Source organism: Pseudonaja textilis, chromosome 11 (genome assembly GCF_049901715.1).
Source record: "Pseudonaja textilis isolate UNSWEBS1 chromosome 11, rPseTex1.2, whole genome shotgun sequence".
Classification (NCBI taxonomy): domain Eukaryota; kingdom Metazoa; phylum Chordata; class Lepidosauria; order Squamata; family Elapidae; genus Pseudonaja; species Pseudonaja textilis.
The window spans coordinates 6,438,850-6,461,524 of record NC_142000.1 but is presented as its reverse complement, the minus strand read 5'-3'; the positions used below and the strand labels follow the sequence as shown (position 1 = coordinate 6,461,524).

Genomic DNA, 22,675 nt, shown 5'->3' with positions numbered 1-22,675 from the left:
TTGCACATGCAATTTGCAAACAACGAGCAGCTTTTAAACGGAAAGTCGGTAAATGTAAAACTTGATCTTGGCTGCCTCAAATGCCTATGGAAATGGCTGTTACTTTTCAGCCAACTAGGTGATATTGTGAAAAGGATGAGAGGAGAGGAACTGAACATACAGATGACATTTCTGCAACCTGAAACAGCCAGGCTTCTTGCTTCTTAGTCAATACTTTTGAGTTCTTGTCCCTAACTAGGTTTGGATAGTAGCTTTTAAAGAATGATAACGAAAGAGGAAACTTTACCTAACTCTAAAGGTTTTGTGAGCAGGTCAGATTTGCAGCATCCTCTCAACAACCAAAACATTTAAAATGTTTTGCATGGACTCTTCCTTCCTGATTTGAAGATCCGGTGTAACTTCGAACTGTTATTAAGTGACTGGATGGAAGTATCTGTTTAAGCCATAAAAGTGCAGTTTTAACTGGGGCAGATCCTAACTGTAGCACCTTCCAAATGTTTTTACTTCTCTGTGGAAGCTCAGCGGGTCAATCTGTATGCATGGAGAAGGACTATGTTATGGAGTCTCTTGTGATGGAATTTCTCAGGGATGAGAAAGACCTTTCAGCCAGATCTCCCAGAATTGGCATTTTGGAGCAGGCTGACTCAAAGTTCAGTAGGATCTCAGCCACCCAGGGCTTTAAAGGTGATAATTGCCCCCTAAAATTGTAGCCTGAAGCCAACTGGCGGCTGACGTCGCTCCAAGGAATAAAGATACTACAGGGACTGACCTAGTTTTGCCGGTCAATCCCTGGGCTGTTGCATTGTATTTATTTATTCAATGTATACGCTGCATGGTGAGTCAGTTTATGCTTTTGGATGACCTTCAGGGACAGATCCATGAGAAGCGAATTGCAGTAGATGTCTCAACCTGTTTGGAAGCAGCCAGTACTGCAAGGGTCGAACTATTGGATTACTCAGAAACCGATGTTTATGGAAGACATAAAAACATAATTGATCCTTCTCTCCTTTTCTGATGTAGTGACGGAAATCATTGGAAGAGACATGCCGCAGATCTCGGCGTCCCGTGGAGCAGGAGCCGCCGTCCTGCGGAAACCTGTGGAAACCCAGGAGGCCTTGCACTTTTCCTCTGAGTAACGTTATGTCCCTCTTTAGATCTACTGTGCTTCCGATTATGTGGCCTTGATGATCCTGGACACTGGATCCCCGCAGAGCTGTTCTAGGAGACCGGGAAAGAGAGTGGTAACAGAAAACAGGCTGAGTTGTAGATTTTTAGGATGCTGTAAAAAAAAAAAAAAAAAATTACTTTATAAAAATGGACACCAAGAAGTGACCCAAGATACCAATGAGCTTTGCTTTGTCTCGTGCATTTAACATAATTCTTTTATATTAAGTGCTTCATTGTATGGAAAAAAAAACGTAGTTTTGCTCTCAATATGCACAGTTACTGAATGTGGGTAATTTTTTTTAAACACCATCTTTGTATGCTGCTTTTCTTTAGGAGAGATACTAAGATTGTAATAGAAATTTGTATACCTTTTAGACGGTCTTTTTGAAGAGCCTTTAAGCATATGTGGTTTAAAACAGTTTTTTTTAAAAAAAGAATAATAATAATAATAATATAATAATAATAATAATACTGTCTTTCAGAGGCACAGAAGTATCTCTCATCTGAAGCCAATGCCTTTGGAAGTCTTACGTATGAATAATGATTACCATTTTCTTTGGAGCTTTAGGAAGCAAAGCCAAATATAGATTTGTGTTCTCAAGACACTGAAAAATTTTGGTAGGCTGCAAAGAGACCATTCCATCATGGAAAGATTGGGATAGAAACGACATTCCAAAACCTGACTTTTATACCTTCGTACCTTTGCTAGCACAGACCTGTTCTAAACAGAAGCACTTGTTCAAAACGATTTATATATGTGCTCATTTTTAACGAAGCCATTATACAATTTGGGGGGCAACGTCAAAAGGCTGCGTTCCATATGGAGTCCTTTTGATCTGATCTGTTCAAACTGTCAAACTGCTGTTCTTGAGATTCCTCAGGTAGAGAACTTCACACGGTCTATTCTTTCTTTTTCTGTTAGATGTGTCTGAAAATGTATGTTGGCATTTATATGGGCTTCTGAAAATCTCTTCTAGCAATCCTACTGTTTTTTTTTTATTCTCAAGAAATGAACTTGGTATAACAAAAGGAAAGTAGCTAGGCCCTCTTACTGTAAGAGAGATACTTCACAGTGATGACCAAGACAGCTCACACATCTCATTGTGAACATAGAGGGTGGAGCTGCCTGTGACCACCTATGCATATTAGATTAATATTTCCACCAAGGTGTGATTTTTTTTGAGGGGGGAGCTCTGTCTCTGATTTGAAACACAAGAGAACAAAATCCAACCATGGCAGATGAGAAATTTGATTAGATAAGAGTTCATTCTTCTGTAAAATAGAAATCAAGATGTTTCGAGTTTAGATCAGCGAATGGATCAAGAGGCTGCAAAATGAAAAATAATTAGAAGGCGTTTTTGAGAACCATAATAAGGGTTAAGATAGTTGGCCTACTGTTTTCTGTCATTGTTTAGCTAATTTTTATAGCTACCTAAGTCTTAACTGATAGGAACAAGATAGGCTTGGGAGCGTCTTGCTACTGGCAATAGGCGGTTAGAGGGCGAAGTATCAGTCTTCATTCAAGCAGGCGTCTTGACTTTTTAGCAGTCTCCACTGTTTTTATGAAAAGAATATAGGCAACTCTAAAGCACAATTTAGTTATTAAGAGGGTCGCTTAACTGTAATTATCTGCAGTCTACATTTACTGCTTAGTGGACAACTAACTCTTGCTATCTCAGGATGAAGTAAAACAAAGGAGATTCAGATGCGCTTGCACAGTTGAGAAGACAGCTACCTAAAATAATTTAAAGCACTAAAATCATTTGTATTCAAGGGTTCCTGGAACTGTTTATCTTGTGTTTTTTAATCGCAGAGTTTTGACTCTTCAAAATACAAAGGCGTTAGAGGAGAATATTTGTAGCTCAGGCTTGAACTGTGGAATCCTTGATGCTCCCCAGACTTGTTCATTTTGTTGCAGATGTTTTCATTACCCAACTAGGTGACATCGTCATGCACTGGTAATGTTACCTAGTTTGATAATGAAACGTCTGCTACAAAACGAACAAGCTCAGAGAGCACCAAGGATCCCACCAAGATGATGTCTGAAACGAATGGCTTTTTTTAAAAAAAAGTATCACCTTTTAAGATGGCAAGGAAGATGTCTTCATTCTAGTTGTTGTCTTCAGTGTTGGATCAAGTGGACATGTCATCTGGGTGACTCCTAAGTTGATGCAGCATCCTCTTCCTTTCCTTGCCCATCCCCCCACCATGGTGGCTTTTTGTATCTTCATTTCAGAGATCCTATACAATCCAAAATGACAATCCCTCTGATTGCCCTACAGCTATCAAAATGGCCACGCGTGAACTCTCGAAACCAAACAATTGCCCTCTCCAATGCCACTGTTTCTTTGGAAGTCAGTCTGTCTTCTGTTCAACAAATGCAACTCGTTGTATGCAGCGTAAAGTATGGCAAGTTACATATTGGAGTACTTCATTCCTTTTTCAGTAGTCCTTTTAATGTCTTCTCTGTGCTATCACCAGGGTCTCTTTTACAGTTTTCAAACCTTAAAATGGGTCAGGTCTCCAAACGTTGGCCAGGTGAGGAAACAGACTTACAAGGAATTCTCCTTTATTGTTGGAGGGATAACGGTCTTGAAAGCCTGGCGGAGCTTCCACTCTTATACTCAAGAGAATCAAGATGGAATTATTTTGAGTTTCTTTCTCAGCCCCTCTTCCTTCCCAAAGTTAAGTTGAAATTTACTTAACAATTCTTGCATTCCTTTGTTCAAGGCTATCTCCCTTCCCTCATACAGAGTAGGTCAGATGTGAAGTTTCACAGGTGTGAAGTTTCAGAGTTTTTCTTCCGCTCTGAGATGAGTGATGGTATCCCCACTTCTCCCTTAAAGTTCTCCTGGCTAGTGTGAATTTGTATATTTGTACCTAAAAATGTGGGCACCCAAAGAGTCCCGAGTTACTATGCACTAAGTGAGCAATCCGCCAAGCGCTGCAGTGTGAGCACCTCCCTCTCCCCCAGTTGGCGAGATGAACCGCTCATCAACGCTGAAGGAGATTGAGAGTTTGCAGCAAATGGGAGTAGTGGATTGTCTTCAACCTTCTGTTGCCTTGAAATACCCGATGCCTGTAGACGTAGAGATGCTTTCCTATTTAAAGCAAAACTATAGAAGTTGAGTACTATAATGGTGGGGTTTTTTGCCTTGTAAAAGCTTCAATATAAGGGTGTGTGTATGTGTATGTATGTATACACACACACACACTCTTTTGGCTTGTGTGATGCTTTAGGTAAGACTGTTAATCTTGTGTAATGTAATAGAGATAAAAGCACACGATCTCCGTTAGACTATGCAATTTACAATTTTTTGCCTGTGACTGGCATCTATGTTGCTGGCCTCTCCAAATTTACAATTGCTTTCTATGCTGGCACCCAGTTGTTTTTTAATGTTATAGAAAGCATTCAAATGGTAGCTTTTATAACAAAAGAGTGGAGGCTTTTGTAACCCAAAGGAGGTGATATATATATATATATATATTGCTATATACATTGATATATATATATATATATCATTTTGAAAGTTGTTTTGGTTTAACCAAAGTTTGACCACAATTTGGCGCTCCTTCTAATAAATGCTTCATTAGAAAATGGAATTGCCATCCATTGTAAACCAAAGAATAAAAGAAAAAAACACAATTGCTTGGATGCAAACAAATCTTGGGGGGGAAAACTCTATTTTTGATACATAGAATGAATGTCATTCCTTGAGGTTTGAAGATCGTTCAAATTGAAATTTTCTATTTAACAGTTTGGGACAATAATGATTTAAGACTAAAAGTTACATTATAGATGTTTACAGAGCCTTGTATTGTAATTTCATGTACATTTGTGTATTAAACCTTTTGTAAGTTATGATTGCAGTGCTACATGCAGAAGTACAAAGGGAAAAAAGCATTATAGGCTCTTGAATCATAGTGTTGAAATAAAAAAGAAAATGCATATTAGTGTCTCTGTCTTTATTTGCCTGTACTCATTAGTTCCGAAGAATGAGGAGAGGAAAACCATTAGCTTTACAGTAGTCATACCATTTTTGGCAGTCCTAAGATGATGCAAGAATTTGTCTTCCTTTAATATGTCTTCGTGATTGACTATAAATGGACTGGACACCAGTCCATTGCTAAAAGTAGAAAAGTAGGATTTGCTCCATAATGGTCTATTTTGCAAGAATCCGTACATTTGCACAAAATGAGTGTATTCTTCAGAAGGTTGTAGGTTTCATCTCTGGCATTTTTTGTTTCAGGAAGATTGATATAATCAGGCATTGTAAAATTCCTACTCAGAACAGGTATGATGGGTAGTAATTTTTTATATAATCAGCTGAGTAGAAAAAACAGCGATTGGTGAGATCTTTGGACTGCTACGGTATTATCTTCCAAAACTGACATGAGGGGGCTTAAATTAACTTGTAGAGTTAAAACGTACTTGTAGCCTCACTATGGCCTCTAATATGATAGATTCTGTAGTTGAGTCTCTCTTAAGAGAATGTGTTGGTTACTACTTTGTTCATTGAGCTGTGGGGACCAGGTTAAATGCTTAAGATAATTTGCATAACTTCTTCATGAATCTTGTGTTCCTCTCTGTAATTCAAAGAAGATATACCGGCATGTCATCTTCTTATCTTTCTCGCCTTCTCTCTCTCCTACTACCTTCTCCTAGTGGTATCTTACGATTTTATCACTTGTTTGAATCTTACGTTATGATTGTATCTCATGCCTTATGATCTATGACTTACCACTTTGTGTGTACACTGAGAGCTTATGCACCAGAGACAAATTCCTTGTGTGTCCAATCACCCTTGGCCAATAAAGAATTATATGTGTTTTTTGAAAGATAATGGATGAAAGGCACATAACAGCCCAATCCTGTGGATTTTGATTCTGGAATGTCCCATAGCAATTGATTAAATTTACTCCTAGGAATATAGATGGGGAACTTCAATCTTAGATTTGTGATGGATCGGAGTTGAATTGGAGCTTTACTACCCTGTGGCTTAATACCTGCTTTGAATGTTGGGTCTACCCAACATCACATCTTCTCCCATCCTCAACTTGCATGAAATAATCAAGGGCAGAAGTTACCAGGTTACGGAAAACTGGCTTATTCTTATTCTTGATTTGTGCACCATGTTTTTTTTTTTAATATTAACAAGGGAGTGTAGTTTAAAAAAAGGGGTGAGATAGAGTTTTGAGTTGTTATCCATCCTTTAATCCGGGGCTCTCCAAACTTGGCATGCTGGCTGGGGAATTCTGAGAATTGAACTCCACAACTCTTTCCACCTTCTGAAGAGAGCTGCACCCAAGTTTGATTCTGTTGGGGGTACAAATTAGGATTAGAGACCTGGTTTGTCTAATATCTATGTAAATACATCGAATAATCAAGAACCTTAAGCTGAGCTGAGCTCCACCAATGTGCTTTCCTTAGTTGCCCCACCTTGGGTTTTGCTCTTTCTGGTGGCCTCCCATTCCATTCCTAACCAGAGCTGACCCTGCTTAGCCTTTTTTGAGATGAACTAGGCCCTGCTGCTGGCTGTGACACTTTTAAAGATAGTCGTCTTAAAATAGAAAGGTTTTTTTTTTAAAAAAGATTTGCTTTAAAAAAAGAACAGAAGCGAAGCGGCTTATTTTAGCAGCTGCAAGCAGCTGCGTTATTTAGGTCAGTGGCAACTGTCAGACATATCCCACCATTCTTACAAATTCCAGGGAATTCACTCCTTGCCTGTTACGGGATCCCTTAACAGATTGTGGAGAGTTGTGGGATTCAGAGCAAACATGCCTGAAGGGATTGTGGAAGTGAGGCGGCCAGCCAGAAGCTGTTACTTCTGCCTTTCTTCCCATTTGCAAGTAAAGAAGTGAGAGAAAAGTAGGAGCTTGCTTTCATAAGCAGGGGTCTCCAACCTTGGCAACTTTAAGCCTGGAGGACTTCAACTCCCAGAATTCCCCAGCTTGCTGTTGGCTTAAAGTTGCCAAGGTTGGAGAGCCCTGCTCTAGAGGGAGTATCCGGGAGATTCGTGTCCTTCTGCTCCTCAGCTGTAGGATTTTAATCTCCTCCCAATACGTTATTCATGGCTGTGGCTATGAGTCGTAGCAAAGGAGGGCACCATGCTGATTGTGGTTGCTCTCAGAACAGCTGTTCAGACTTGGGTCACCCTGGGGAGGTAAGCTAGGCTGGCAGGTTGGGAAAATTTCTTGGAAGTCAACTTTTTCCACCTTGTGGTGGAGAAAGCTGTGTGAAAACCCAGGATTGAAGACAGATTTCAAAGCAGGGCTGTCCAACCTTGGCAACTTTTTAAGATGGGTGGACTTCCAATTCCCAGAATTCTGGGAGTTGAAACCCACACATCTTAAAAAGTTGCCAAGATGGGAAAAAAAACCACTCTTTTAAATCCATGGGAATTGAATAAATAATGATCCCAACAAAAGCTTGCCTGCCTGCGTCAAGGCTGCAAAGAAGATTGGGTGAGTTGAACTGTAATTGCAAGTCCGTTGCTTCAGCCTGTGTACCGGAATCCTATAGATCTGTTCTAGTTAGGTTAGATCTGCCCAATGTTTTGGAGATCCAGTATGAAGGGGACATCTAGTGGTGGGATGTGGGCATTGCAGAGGTCTGCCTAGAGCTTAGAAAAATGTGATTTTTGCATTAAGATTTGCCTAGCAAATAGATAGATACCCTTTTATATAGAATGACAATAGCTAGTATTGCATCATGGCCCATGGTGGGAACTGGGCGTCTTCAGATTCTTGAGTTTTCAAATGGGCCAAGGCAGGGCTCTGTTCAATAGTAGATATCAACAGCTAGCAGTCCATTGATAGAACAGATGATTCCCCAAGCAAGAGTAGCTTGTATCCATTGTGTAGTGCAGCTGATGCCAAGCAGAGGACTGAACATCTTAGAATGGGCAATTTCTCAAATAGAAAACATCTTCATTTTGCAATGAAGTGTGTGCACCTCTTCTATTTGATAAGATTTAGTCCCCCATTAGATTAAAGCTGGCCCAAAGCCAGCCATCCAACTTTCATGTCTAAGGCAGGACTAGAACTCACCGTCTCCTGGTGGCTGGCTCAAAGACACCCAGCCAGCTTTCATGCCTAAGGCGGGACTAGAACTCACAGTCTCCTGGTGGTTGGCTCAAAGACACCCAGCCAGCTTTCATGCCTAAGGCGGGACTAGAACTCACCATCTCCTGATGATTGGCCCAAAGTCACCCAGCCAGCTTTCATGCCTAAGGCGGGACTAGAACTCACCGTCTTCTGGTGATTGGTTCAAAGACACCCAGCCAGCTTTCATGCCTAAGGCGGGACTAGAACTCACTGTCTGCTGGTGATTGGCCCAAAGTCACCCAGCTAGCTCTCATGCCCAAGGCGGAACTAGAACTCACCAATTCTTGATTTCTAACCTGATGCCTTAACCGCCATACCCAATTGGCTCTCCAAAGATTAGTTAGGCAGTTGTATTAACCACCTATAGCACATGTGAAAAAGCTCTTTTGCTACATCAGACAAACTTTGTGCTGGAATTCAGTTGCCGATAACCAGTGCGGCACATACTGTACATGCTGTATGCTAATTAAATTACCAGTGCCACACACCCCTCCCCCCCCAAAAAAAATACATTCTTTATGTGCAATGTTGGTTTTAATTGCAAGAAGCTAAAGAGACAAGTCCATTTTCCTGCAAGCGTCTTTTATTTCTTATCATATAAAGAAGCATATATCAATTCAAGGCCGGGCACGTCTGATCCCCTTTTAAGTACTACTCAAGAGTTCTTTAACAAAAAAACAAAAAAACAAAATCCCTGCATTCACAGGTACCCAAGAGTCCAATTTGACTCAGTCTGGTTTCCTCCGTTGTTATTGCACATTTCGAAAGAATCCTGATCAAGGCACAGTTAAAAACCAAAATTATTTAGTGCTTGTACAACAGATGTTTCGGCACACACTACAAACATAAAACTATGTTCTTTGAACATGTATATACATATATTTAAAAAAAAACATGCACTAATTAGACTTAAATTTCAACTTCTTTGCTGTGTCATAATATACAAATGAATATTGTAAACAAATGGCATGCATGTGAACTAGAGCAAGAACAAAATACAGTATTTGAGCACTATGATGTTTAAATAAAACAACATATATAATTTACTAGTCCTCAGTGTTTACGTGCCGTCATTGTCCTACTAAGATTCTACTTTTGTTTTAGTTTACAGGTTGGCAGTTTGAAAATTAGATATGGCTTTACTTACTTGGATTCTACCTCACAAAACAAAAATTAAAAACTGAAAAGCTTATTTGGTCATTTGATTTGGACACCACTTTTTTCTTTCTTTTTAAGGAGAGGGAACGGGAAAAACAATTGGATCTTGACACCTTTCAACCAAAAAGCTTATTCTGTCATTTCACTTGGACATTTTTTTTTCTTTTTAAGTAAGGAAAGGGAACAGGAAAATATAATGTTACTTGACACCTTTTTTGGGAAACAAACAAACAAAAGATTCTTCTCTTTTTGATGAGACGGAATTCCCTTCTACTCCAAATTAGAGAAAGAGGTTTGGCAAGTCTGTATTTCAAACAAAACATTTTTCTCTCCAAACGGGGAATGCAAAGTTGTTTATATTTTAAAAATAAAATGAAACAACAACAAAAAACCCTAAAATCTACAGCATTTCAGTAGTTCAGCTGAGTAGTGTTTGTCTCAATAATATTTGAGCAATTAATCCTGCTTTTTTTTCGGGAATAGGTGTCATTCCTTCTCCCTTGGCTGATCTGCTTTGGGGGAATGTGGCTCGGTCCTCCAGGAGGAGAAAAAGGCTGTTGGGCAGGGAAGACACGGCTGCTTTGAAGAGGAAAGAGGAGATTTGTTCTTGTTCCCCGCACTCGGATCCACTGGAGGGGAGGGTGTCTAGATAAGGCAGAGGTCCACACAGTGGCCCCCCAAGAGGCTTCCATTTTGCTCAGCCACAGCTTTCTTGGCGGAGTCCAGGCTGGGAAAAGAAACCAGAGCTTCTCTGCTGGGCTGACCGCTGAAGTTGAAAAGCGGGAGGACGGAGTCTGCATGGAGCTGCAACAACGGAGGGAAGAGGATCAAAAGGGTGGCCGGGCGCAGGTGGAGACAGAGTGAAGGGGACGGTCATCTCAGCTTCTCTTCCCTCCTGGAGGCAGCCAAGAAGGTGACAAGACACTCCCTGGAGAGGCTTACCTGGGGCAGATGTGAACTAAGGGCCTGTTAGACTTGGTGGAGCTGAAGTTACTGGGCAATAGGTAATCCCTTCTCTTGATTCCATGGATCTCCTGAGAAGAGCTGGGAAAACCCTCCTGTATCTCACACCTGAGCTTCTCGAGTTCACCTGCCAGGTGTTTACTCCAGAGCAGGCATGAGCAATTAAGTTTCCCAACTTGGCCACATGAGAAAATGGGACTGTTACGGACGGCCAAACCAATAGGGCTGTGATGGTGCGTAGGCACGCAAGCACACCCATACGTAAATTGGGGAGAAAAGTTGCCTACAAAGTAAAAGCAATTCAGTTCTGGTGTGTGTGTGTGTGTGTGTGGGTGGTATTCAGCTTTGTTCGGGTATTTTCCGACGTCATTATAGTTGTGCTTTTAAAGTTGTAGCAACGTTTCGGCAGAATCTCATCTGCCATCATCAGGCTTCTGTATTGTGTTCATCTGTGTTCTGTATTCTATATCAGACGAACCCAATACAGAAGCCTGATGATGGCAGATGAGATTCTGCTGAAACGTTGCTACAACTTTAAAAGCATAACTATAATGACGTGGGAAAATACCAGAACAAAGCTGAATGCCATATATATATTTAGACACATACACATACACACACATGCGCGCACACTCACTGACTAAACCACTTAGAGAGGGCTGTAAAGCACCCTTGAAGCGGTATATAAGTCTAAAGGACTAATGCTATTTCCACTCATTTCCAATTGACCTTGTGTCGGCCAGACAGGGTATGCCAAAGGGCCGGATGCGGGCTGGGGGCCATAAAAACACCCAGGTCTGCTCCAGAATATTGTTGGAAATTAAAATTGGAAGCTGAGAGGACCATGATGCAGAAGTCACAGAACCCTCTCTGAAAACCGACCCCATGCGAAACCATGCACTGCCTTGAATAAGCCACAGGTTGGTCTGTCCACTATAAGCCTTGGTAACTCCTACAGCCCCTTTCAGAACATAATTTCATTTATCAATAGAGAAGGATATTTGTAGCTCAGGCTCAAAATGAGGGGCTCCTTGGTGCTCTCTGAACTTGGTTCTTTTCTTGCAGGTGTTTCATTACCGCATTAGCTCACTAGTATTGATGATGTTACCTAGTTGGGTCACGAAACGTCTGCAAGAAAACAACTAAGCTCAGAGAGGAGTTCTCAATTTCATTTATATATATACTGCCTTTCTATCCTGATCTTTAATTTCTAGAATTGCTTACCTGTGGGATCCAGTTGGTAATCTTTAGTCACACACTTTTAAGTCACCCTCACCCCCCCAAATAGCAAACATTGAAGAGGCCATAGAAGAGAACAAGCGGTAATGAACATTGACTTAAGAAGGAACAAAGCTGATTTCACATAGCCCACCCCACCGCAAAAAGAATTGTTAGACCAAAACAGTTTGCATTATTATACTCTCAGCAGATCCAAGATAACCTCTGCCATTTAAACCAACAATTTGAGGAAAATACAGGCAGTCCTCAATGTACGATCATTCATTTACTGACTGTTTGACGTAACGAAAGGCATGGGGAAAAGTGAGTTACGACCAGTCCTTGCACTTACGACCACTGGAGCATCTCCACAATCAGATGATCAAAATCCAAGCGATTCTCAACCATCCTGTGTTTACAAGGGTTGGAGCATCCAGAGGCAGTTGTGCGATTGTCATTTGCAACCTTCCCAGCTGGCTTCCGACAAGCAAAATCAAAAGGGAGGAAGTTGGATTTGCTTAGCGACGATGTGCATCACTTACAAGCATGGTGGGAAAAAAAAGGACGTAAAATCGGGTGTAACTCACTTAACAACAGAAATTCTGGTCCCAATTTTCTGGTCGTAAATTGAGGATTATCTGTAATGCAATGGGTTGTGGGTTTTTTTTTTTTTTGCAGGGAAATAACTCATTTTGCAGGACTTCTATTCAACAGTGTCTGTCAGGCATAATCATTTAGCAAAACACAAAGGCAGAAAAAAGGCCCTTCTAGATTTCAATGATCTCCCCAGAACTGAAATCAGCATCTTTGGGAAGATCATATGAGACAATGGCTCCAGTCCTGGGTGTCCTATATTTAATCTGCCTAAGAAATAAACCCATTTCCTGAGTTTGTGCAATACACTGAACCAAAAGCTAACCCCAAAACCTGGGTTCAAAACCTGGGTATATGTGCTAAACTATGTTCCTGTACGGTGAAGATGGCTTGTCTGCCACATTAGCAAGCAAGCTGAGTTTGAAGTTATTTAAAGAAAGTACAACTTGAATCCAGACTTACTATGCGTGTTCCAAGATCAATTTGACAAAGCTAGAGCAGTATTTTTCAACCTTAGTAACTTTAAGATGCATGGAATTCTGGGAATTGAAGTTCATGCCTCTTAAAGTTGCCAAGTTGAGAAACAGTGAGCTAGACAATAGGGAAAACAAACCATGGTAAGTTCATGTATTATAGAAATGCTCGGGTATCTTAAATGTAGCCTGGCATGTTTCAAATAGTCCACAAGGATATAATGCACGCAAGCATGGTCTTCTCCAAGCCGAGAAGGATTCATCTGCTAGGTTGGACATTGCTCTTGGAGCTAACACTGGAGGAAAAGGGAACAGCAAAAACAATATCTCTCTATGGTAGCTGCTTTGGCAGTGGGGAGGGAATTGGATGCATGTCCACACATGTTCAGCGTTGAGTCCGCCATGAGCTCCTGTTGCCCTGTGTCTGATGGGCAGAGATCTACCAGTAGTAGAAATTTAACAGTTATCAAATAACCGGTGTGAAGATGTCAGTTTTCTACAAAAACACCCCAGCATGTTTGAGGCAGCGGACTCCCAAATGATTGGCTCATTCTTTTGAAGAAGCTGAGGGCTACGAACACTTCTACCATCATCTGCTTGACCAGTTAGCAGCCAGACTACACAAAGCAGATCTGAAACCTAGGCAAATGGATCCCCAACTCTTAACTAGTCACACCGTACCCTTCCTAAACTGGTACCCTACAGGTGGTGGCTGGGCCTTAAGCGTTCTCAAGACCTCTTGGGGTCTCCAAGCGGGCTGTGAGAAATGGAAGAACCACCAGGACACCAATTAAGTGACGCTTCCTCTTCCTTCTGTCCCCAATATTTTGCTTTTCCTGCTCCACATCTGACCACAGGACCCGTGTGGGAGAGTGGCCCACACAGCTGTTGATGGCTGCAGGAAAGAACCGTTGCTTCCCCAAAACAGCAACAACCCCAACGAATGAGAGAATGCCACACCAACTTCAAAAGCCCCAAACCTCCCAACAGTCTCCTAAATGTTCATCCAGAAGCAGAAGCACATGGAGGCGTTCAACATCACCATTGGGTTAGTGGAGTCATGCGACGTGCCCAAGCAAGGAAGTGTTAAGAAAGCATAATCCCATCATGAGCTAGGAAGGGAGGATGAAAAGTGATTGGCTAATTTGGGGAATTTTTTTTTGGTTTGAAAGAAAGGGAAAAGGGAACAAAAAATCATCTCCCGCGCAGAATCATTTCCATTCACCACCAAAGAGCTCCGCTTCAGCCAATCCAAGCTTACCTTCTCTGGCGGTTACCAACACTTACAAGCAAACCCAGTCTTTCGGTGCTTGTAACACGCCCCTTGCTTGGTCGTTGAGCTGAATGAGGCCATTGTAGTCATCGGGAGCATACTACAGTACAAGCGTGATACAGAAGATCAGCAAGAGAAGGAGCGGGTGGCAAGCCACCATTTCCCCCCATCAGCACTTGCCATTTTTTCTTCATGGGGAGTGGGGGATGGGGGTGGTGGTTACAGTTTCCATCAGCAAAGAAAGTGAGGGAGGCCTGCCTCAGAGCTCAGCCCAACAGGGGATGGGTTGCAAACCTGTTGGAATCGGCTTCCAAATTTTCCAGAGAAATTGGCCACTGAAGCCAGCAAGTATTAAAGCTATTGGCCATTGCTTAGATATGACTTTGGGGGAGGGGGGGAGGGGGAATCTGCAAAAAAAGTTCATTTGTTAACAGGTACATCTTCCTAGCAGCAAGTTGTTTTCATCTTGGTTGGTTGATGTGCCAGGCTTAGCCAGCATGTCAGAAAAGCTGTGGGAAAAGGCAACTAGAAGTATGAAGAGCAAAAGAGATGGGAAAACCAATAGAAAGCACCACATGGCCATCACGTCCAGATCGTCCGCAGGTTTCTCCCACGCCAGCTGAATGGCGAAGTTCAGAACCCAGGGAGACTTTAGACAACAACCGGAAGCAATGGAAACCAGCTACAAGAAACTTCCTATTAGCAGGTTCTTCTCATGCGCACAAGAAGATTGGAAATGATTGCCTTGGCTTTAAAACACAATGCAGGATCAGAGTTGCCTAAGCTTCTAGCAAATGTATGTTTCAGAAAAGGTGGAGAGATCCGAAACTACGGCTGGATTATAAATTGAAAAGAACAAGCCAGGGCCATAAATGCTTTCCGAGAAGGAAATCAGGAGAACTCATTCACCGAGAAACCATGATTTCCTACTGCATCGGCCATGTTATGACAATGAACACAAGAATTCCAATCTTAGATTCATTTGGGGCTCATCTAATCAAAGGTTCTGTTTTCATAATGGTCTGATAAATACATCAAAGCCGTAAGCCAGCATGAAGTGAAGCGTATCTTCTCGTACATTTTTCCAGTCTCTGGAAACAAAATATCTAGGCAATAAAGTTGAGGACTTCCTGGTGGTCTTATTTCAGCATGGTTTGGAAGAGGAGGAAAGGAAGATGAGAGAGAGAGTGAAAGAAATATTGCCTTTACCTATAATGAGTAGAAAAGGGAAAACAACAGGAACATCTCTTAAATAAAGGAGAGAGAAAGGAAGGACTACCAACATTTGCCTTCTAATTAGGAAGAAGAGGAAGAAGACAGGTGAAAATACCTTAGAACGAACATGGTCTCCCCACCCATTTTCAAGAAAAGGGAGATATGGACACAGACAAGTCAGTCCCTTGGTCCCAGCCTAGCAGCTTCCTCAACACAAACCGTAGGACAGTAGACGCCAGTGCGTGAGGCAGATGACTTGAGATCATCACTCACAAAGTTGCTTTTGGTGACACCATTCTTGCTTGGTGTGTTGCCTTCTTGATGCCCACCCAGATAATGAGGTACAACAACAAGAGAGCAGAAGAACGTAAGTGCTTGTTGGAGAATGTATCCTGGGCTGGTTGCTTCCCAAGTAGCTCTGCAGCAAGCAAGACTCTAAGTCAGGGGTCTTCAAACTTGATAGCTTTAGGACTTGTGGACTTCAACTCCCAGAATTCCTCCTCCAGTCATCTTAGCTCAGGAATTCTGGGAGTTGAAGTCCACAAGTCTTAAATTGCCAAGTTTGAAGACCCTTGACCTACGGACTGAAATGAACCTGTCTCTGTTGGCTTTGTATAAGGTTGGGAAGATGTGGCTGCTTCTCCAGGCTAGGGGTCTTCAAACTTGATAGCTTTAAGACTTGTGGACTTCAACTTCCTGAATTTCTCCTCCAGTCATGTTAGCTCAGGAATTCTGGGAGTTGAAGTCCACAAGCCTTAAACTTGCCAAGTTTGAAGACCCTTGCTCTAAATCCACAGGGAGGGCCATCATCATCATCATCAGTAGCAGCAGCAGCCATGTCCCTGGCTCTTCCCCTCCCTCAGTTGAACCCCCCAACCAAAACTCCTGTTTCTTCTCCTTCTCCACTCACTCAGCAATATCGGCAACCAACGGCTTAAGTTCAAAAGCAATCCAAGATGCAGAAGGGCTTCCCTACCCCTTAAATTGTACAGATAAATGAGATGCTAACAGACACAGAGACTAGTTGGCCAATTTATATTTCTCAACCAGGTCTGCTGTTGTCCTTCAGTCACTACACGGAATAACAGAGTTGGAAAGGACCTTGGAGGTCATCTAGTTCAATCCCCTGCTTGAGCAGGAGAGTCTATTCCAAATATTAGCCTCTACCTAGGATCGAACTCACAGCCTCTTGATTGTGAGGTGAGAGGATTAAGATCAAGGACAAGAACCCAGAACAGAAGGACTGAAACACAAAGGAAAGGAGGACTCAGGGAAAGTGTACCGAAAGAGGTTGCAGCTATTTTCCCCTTCCAGCATCTGCTTCAACTTGTCTCAAGAGCAGGGAACTGCCATTGCTCCTGTCTGCCATGGTCATCCCTACATACCAATATAGGAGCTGATGCAAAATCCTCCTGGAAGCTTCCGTACTGAAGCATTCTAGCTATGGGGCTGAATCGGAGGGACTGGATTAAAGACACGCGTCGTGCCCGAGGGAGGAACTTGGTCCTTGGTGACAGTCCAACCCCTTCACCATGATACCCCACTGGCTCTCAACAGCCTCCATTTCCATGAGTAGCCATCAGCCACAAGGTTATGAGAGGGACAACGTCGCCTATTGGTCAAAGTAACTGTCTTTTTATGGCATCTAAGGCTCATTCTCGCCTTGGGTTTTTTTCACTCAGGGAAAACCTACCCCAAGGCAAGGTTGCAACCTCAACGTCTGGAATACTCAGTGTCTGAAATCTCAATGTCTGGAATACTCTATCTGACTCTGTGGTTTCTTCCCCAAACCCGAAAAACTTTAACCTTAGACTGTCTACCATTGACCTCACCCCTTTCCTAAGAGGCCTGTAGGGGGCCTGCATAAGCGCACCAACGTGCCTACTGTCCCTGTCCTACTGTTTCTTTTCTTTTTTATTTTTCTTATATGTATCCCTGTATTCATAACTATGTTTTTACTTATACCTACTATCTTGTAAGCAACTGACAAAAATAAATAAATCAAATAAATAAAAAATTTGGTACAAGCAGAGCAATGTTTGAAGGCCCCTTGAAACACAATACGAGCCCTTCCCTGTGCCACGAGCAAAGATGCCTCACCAGTTAATACAAGAACATGCCACGAGAGGGCGCCGTCAAGCAGGGCATAAATAACTTTCAAGAGGAAAGGCTGGCGGGTGGGGGAGGGAGGGGACTGTGACTTTCTCTGTTAGCTTCCGGAGGTGCTAAGACTGCAATTCCCATAATTCCTGAGGGAAGAACCGGAGTTGAAAGGTTGCCCAGAGGAGAAAGCAATCTCAAAAAAAACCACAAAAAAAACGTGTACTTTTGTCCTTGTTCACAGGAGGAGAGGCTAATCAGAAATCAAGATTCATTTCACGAAGTAATGCAAGGAGTTAATCTCCCCTTTCCACGTGTGGCTGTTGTATTTCACACACACACACACACACACACACACACACACACACACACACACACACAGAGAGAGAGAGAGAGAGAGAGAGAGCACAAGAAGTAGAGTCAGTCTCAACATAGACCATTCTGTAACCAAAATGGGGATTATGGAAAGCTTAGGAAAGAATCCCAAACTTTGTAAAAAAAAACCATTACTTTAAAAAACATTTAACTCATTTTAATATTTAACCTATAGAGTCCAATAAAGATTAGGCACATTTAACAGCTATGAGGTGTGTGTGTGTGTGTGTGTGTGTGTGTGTAACACAGAGAAGGAAACAGGTCTAGAAAGAAAATAACAACAGGAAAGTGAAATATCCCCCATTACTTTCTCTGTTGCTCCAACCAATGGAGAGAATATTCGTAGCTCAGGGTTGAACTGTGGTGTCCTTGGGGCTCTCTGAGCTTGGTGGTTTTCTTGCAGGTGTTTCATGACCCAACTAGGTAATCTCATCAGTGCCAGAAGGGAGTGGGGTTTGCTCTCTATTTGGTAGGAATGGCCACTTGTGGAGAGGGGTTTGTCCTGGGAAGTCAGGGGATTGGGAGTCAATTGTGATTGTCCCCCAATCCTCTGGCTTCACTGGTACACTCGCTCTCCCTAAACGGAGAAGAAAACCTAAACCAGGATAAGATGCAAGAAGAAGTAGTTAAAAGTGAGGACAGGAATGCATATTGTGCCCCAAGGGGGAAAAAGTGACCTACGGAGGAGGATCAAAACTCATAGTATCAAAGGTCATTTTGAAGATTAAAAAGACCCAGCACCTTAAAAAATGGAAACAGTGATTTTAAGAAGAAAAAGTCACTTTCTCCACCAACTAAGCCACGCCCACAGAACCGGTTGTTAAAAACTGTGAATCTCACCCCTGGACATGCCCACCGTGACTAGATTCATCTTATAAGAAGAAAGTGAAGGCACTCACCTGGTACCCTTGGAAAAAGCTTAGGATTTCCTTCATTCCGGCATTGTAGGGCAATCCTTGCATCCGGACAAGAGCGCCTGCTTGAGGGACCATAGGAGTGTGGGAAGCTGAGGCGGCGGCTGCCACAGCAGCTTGAGGAGCCGTGATGTAGCCAACTGTGGTTGGAGACACTGGAGGGCTGAAGGAAGAGGAACAGAACATGGTGGTCGAAGGGCTGTTGTTTCCCAGATGTTACCGCATTACTTGGATCAGAAGACTCTCTTCAACAACGTCTTTCAACCTTGGTGGCAACTTTTAAGATGTGTGGATTTCAACTCCCAGAATTCCCCAGCCAGCACTGGTTGGGGAATTCTGGGAGTTAAAATCCACACATCTTAAAGTTACCGAGATTGATAAAACTTCTTATAAAAACATGGGAATTGAATAAATGATTCCAATAGCTACTTGCTTGCAAAGAAGGTTAATTAGATTAGATTAAGATTTACGGAGTTGGAAGGGACCTTCTAGGTCATATATTCTAGTCCAACCCGCTGCCTAAGCAGGAGATCCTACACCATTTCTGACAAGGCTCTTTTGTCCAGTCTCTTCTTGAAAGTCTTCAGTGATGAAGCTTCCACAACTTCCGAAGGCAACTTCTGTTCCATTGATTGACTGTTTCTCACTGTCAGGAAATCTCTCCTTCTTTCTAGGTTGAATCCCTCCTTGATCAGTTTCCATCAATTGTTCCTTGTCTGGCCTTCAGGTGCTTTGGAAAATAGCTTGAGCTCCTTTTCTCTGTGGCAGCCCCTCAAATACTGCAAGACTGCTCTCCTGTCTCCCCTGGTCCTTCTCTTCACTAGACTAGACATGCCCAGTTCCTGCAACAGTTCATCAAATGTTTAAGCCTCCAGTCCCCTCATCATCCTGCTTGCTCTTCTCCACACTCTTTCTAGAGTCTCAACATCTTTTTTATAGTGTCATGACCAAAACTTGATGCAGTACTCTAAGTGTGGTCTTACTAAGGCTTTCTAGACTGGCATTATACCTCCCTTGATCTTGACTGGGTGAGTTGAATAGCAGAAGTTATTACAAATCCATTATCCCAACTTGAGCACCAATTTACTCCTCTGAAGATGCTCCAGTTAGATTAGATCAGCCCAGTACTTCCAGTAATACTAGATAACATGTTTTGGGACCTGAAGTCCACACGTCTTAAAGTTGCCACCAAAGAGTGAAAAACACTGCTGGACAGAGATCCTCTTTGGAGCCTCAGACAATTTGCAAATACATGGGTATTTGTTCATACCCATGTATTACTACTATCTTCCAGTGAAACATATATGTCCAACATAGGTGCTACCTGATGGGCAGACTTCAACTCCCAGAATTCTCAGCAAACTCTCTAATGGCCTAGAATTCCGAGTGTCCAAAATCCACAAGCCCGGTGCAATTTGGCAACTTCCTACTCTGTCCACAAACCCTTTTGTGACTAATTGATTCTGCCATGATGCTCACAAGCAGGCAACACTATGATGCTTACAAAGTTTGGGAATTGCAGTCAACATAATCTGAGGGCATCGGGCTAGGGTTAGTTGGGCTCACCTTTGCAAGAATGGCTTCACATACATTTCTAGTTCTATCATTTGCTTCTAAAACAGACCTTGGATATTATTTTCTTTGACACGTCGGCCAACAAATTTTACTAAATTTTGTACTTCTTTTTTTTTTTTAAAAAAAATCTTTTTGTGATACTGAAAGCACTAGTTCCCTTCTTAACCTTACAATAAACCCTGTCAGCTCACTTTCTACCCTTTGAAGGACAAAACAGGAATGCACAAAAATAAATTATGTCCCAGGGCTATGTAGCAGCTAGAATTTGAAGGTGAAAAAGAGAATGCAAGGACAAACGTGTAGCAGTGGCTTGCAAACTCTGTAAACTTAATGCAACTTCTCCTCCACCATGCACCAGCTATGGGTCATGGAATCCTGGGGAAAAACCCCAACTGAATAGCCCTTCTCTGTCCCAACAGACTTGGTGGTGGAAGAAAAGTTTGGGAAGGCCTAGAATTGGGCCAAGGTAACTGTTGAGGACACATAAGTATTTTTAAACAAATATGGGGCTGGAATTTTGTCCAGCTCCAGATCTTCAGATAATCTTTATTAGCTTTTGCATTTATTTACAAGTTTGTTACCTTCCCCAGTCCAAAGATAAAAGCAAGCAAGAGGATTCAAACTCCTGCACATGGGCCATTTTGGCTGCCATACAGAGGATTGGGGCTTCAATATTGCGTAGAAAACAAAAACTGGCCAAAATGGCCAAACATTAGCTGAATTTCAAGCAAAGAACAAGGGCTCCATTACTGGAAGTTTTGAAGAAGATGCTAGATAACTACTTGTCAGAAATCCTATAGGGTCTCCTGCTTGAGCAGGGGGCTAGACTAGAAGATCTCCAAGGTCCCTTCCAACTCTGTTATTCTGTTAAATAATCCATGATACTGAAGACCCGGCTTCAAATTTATGTGGCGTTTTGTCTTTAGTTGAGGTGTTTTGTCTTTAATTACGTTCTTCAGAGGTAGAACTTCATCCCACCTGGACCTTGAATCAACAGTTATCAGTTCTCTCCATTCCTTGAGATCTTAAATGTTAAGCATCTTACAAATGCATTTCAAGAACTGCAAGGACTAGAAACTTAAAAAAAACCCAAGGACACTTGAAACTTGAAACGAGTTGCAAAGCTTGGGTCCCAAAAACGTAGCAGAAAAGTCATGCGCCAACGTTCAATAGTACCTGGGATAGTAAGCGGTGTAATTCATGTAAAGTTGAGCCGCCTGAGTGGGGTAGTAAGTGACAGCTGGAGTGACAGCTGCTGCAGCCGCTGCAGCTGCAGCTGCAGCTTGTTGAGTCCTGGTTGGAGGCAAGAGGGCTTGTGATGGGTATATAGCAGCTTCTGCTGGGATGACCGCGGTGGCTGCTGTCTGAAAAGCAGCGTAGGTGGGAGGAGAAAGGCCTGAAGTGGGAAGATAAAGCAAACCAGGGAGCAAGTCAGCCACAGGGATTCTGCTGGGCAGCTGCCGTTGACTTTGGGGAAAAAAAATAGACGGACAAGGGGCTCGGGGATGCCTATCAGCTAGGAGGGAAAAGCAACAGTTCCCACAAAGCGCCCTGGTCTGCTTAGTGTATTCCGAGTCATCGTTTTAAGGCTTTCCAAGGTTTCGCTTCTGGGCTCAAACGTGTCTCGCTGGAATGGCAAGGCAAGCATCCGAAGGCCCTAACTGTACCAATTTCAAAACAGAGGAGTATAATCTCTTCTGTATCAGAAAGCAGCAACGATCGGTCTTCCTGCAGTGTTACTCTGAGCTTTAAGCCGACCCTAAAACAAGATGTAGACTGGCAGAATTTCTTCCTTTCCTTCCTTTCCCTTCTCTTTCCTTCCTTTCCTCCTTTCCTTTCTTTTCCTCCTTCCAATTCCCTTCCTTCCCCTTCCTTTCTTTCCTTCCTTTCCTCCTTTCCTTTCCTTCTTCCCCTTCCCTCCCCTCCTTTCCCTTTCCCTTTCCTTTCCCTTTCCTTTCCCTTCTCTTTCCTTCCTTTCCTTTCCTTTCCTTTCCTTTCCTTTCCTCCTTCCAGTTCCCTTCCTTTCCCTTTCCTTCCTTTCCTCCTTTCCTTTCCTTTCCTCCTTCCCCTTCCCTCCCCTTCCTTTCCCTTTCCCTTTCTTTCCTTTCCTCCTTTCCCTTCTCTTCCCTTCCTTTCCTTTTCCTTTCCCTTCTCTTTCCTTCCTTTCCTCCATTCCTTTCCTCCTTCCGATTCCCTTCCTTCCCCTTCCTTTCCCTTTCCTTCCTTTCATCCTTTCCTTTCCTTTTTCCTTCCCTTCCCTCTCCTCTCCTCTCCCCATTTTTCCTTTCCTTTCCTTTTCCTTCCTTTCCCTCCATCAAAAGAGCCAAGTCACAAATTGTCACTCAACACAACCAGAGATACTGTTTACCACAGGCTCTGTAAACCCAACGGATTTCATCATTCCTCCTTGGTTTTTGTTAGAACTCCTGTCTCCCTAGAGACTCTCGGTCTTCAATAACAACAGGCAGCCTCTGCAGATTAAGTCTTCCCTGGGTTAAAATAACATTAATCTCAGGGCAGGACAAAGCAGAGAGGCTTCCAAA

General features: G+C 42.6%; 2 protein-coding genes across 8 annotated transcripts in view; one reads left to right on the top strand and one right to left on the bottom strand.

The window, feature by feature from the left end:
• The window catches only part of NFATC3 (nuclear factor of activated T cells 3), a 47,393-nt gene extending 45,550 nt beyond the window's left edge, over positions 1 to 1,843 (top strand). For 2 of the 4 annotated variants that reach the window (XR_015744941.1, XM_087940537.1), the window contains one exon: positions 1,021 to 1,302. Coding sequence is in view for 3 of the 4 variants with exons in the window: in XM_087940537.1 (XP_087796663.1) it covers positions 1,021 to 1,136 (116 nt within the window). In the remaining variant the exon portion in view is untranslated. Of the gene's footprint in view, positions 1 to 1,020; positions 1,303 to 1,649 lie in introns of those variants that run through there. The other 2 variants (XM_087940538.1, XM_087940539.1) reach the window with 2 other exon arrangements.
• Positions 1,844 to 8,839: 6,996 nt separating this feature from the next.
• Positions 8,840 to 22,675, bottom strand: part of ESRP2 (epithelial splicing regulatory protein 2) — a 67,578-nt gene continuing 53,742 nt past the window's right edge. For 2 of the 4 annotated variants that reach the window (XM_026714120.2, XM_087940541.1), the window contains 4 exons: positions 21,309 to 21,528; positions 18,543 to 18,720; positions 13,942 to 14,053; positions 8,840 to 10,236 (listed from right to left, as the gene is read on the bottom strand). In XM_026714120.2, the coding sequence (XP_026569905.2) occupies positions 13,964 to 14,053; positions 18,543 to 18,720; positions 21,309 to 21,528 (488 nt within the window). In that variant the 3' untranslated portion in view covers positions 8,840 to 10,236; positions 13,942 to 13,963. The remainder of the gene's footprint in view (positions 10,237 to 13,941; positions 14,054 to 18,542; positions 18,721 to 21,308; positions 21,529 to 22,675) is intronic. The other 2 variants (XM_087940540.1, XM_026714119.2) reach the window with 1 other exon arrangement.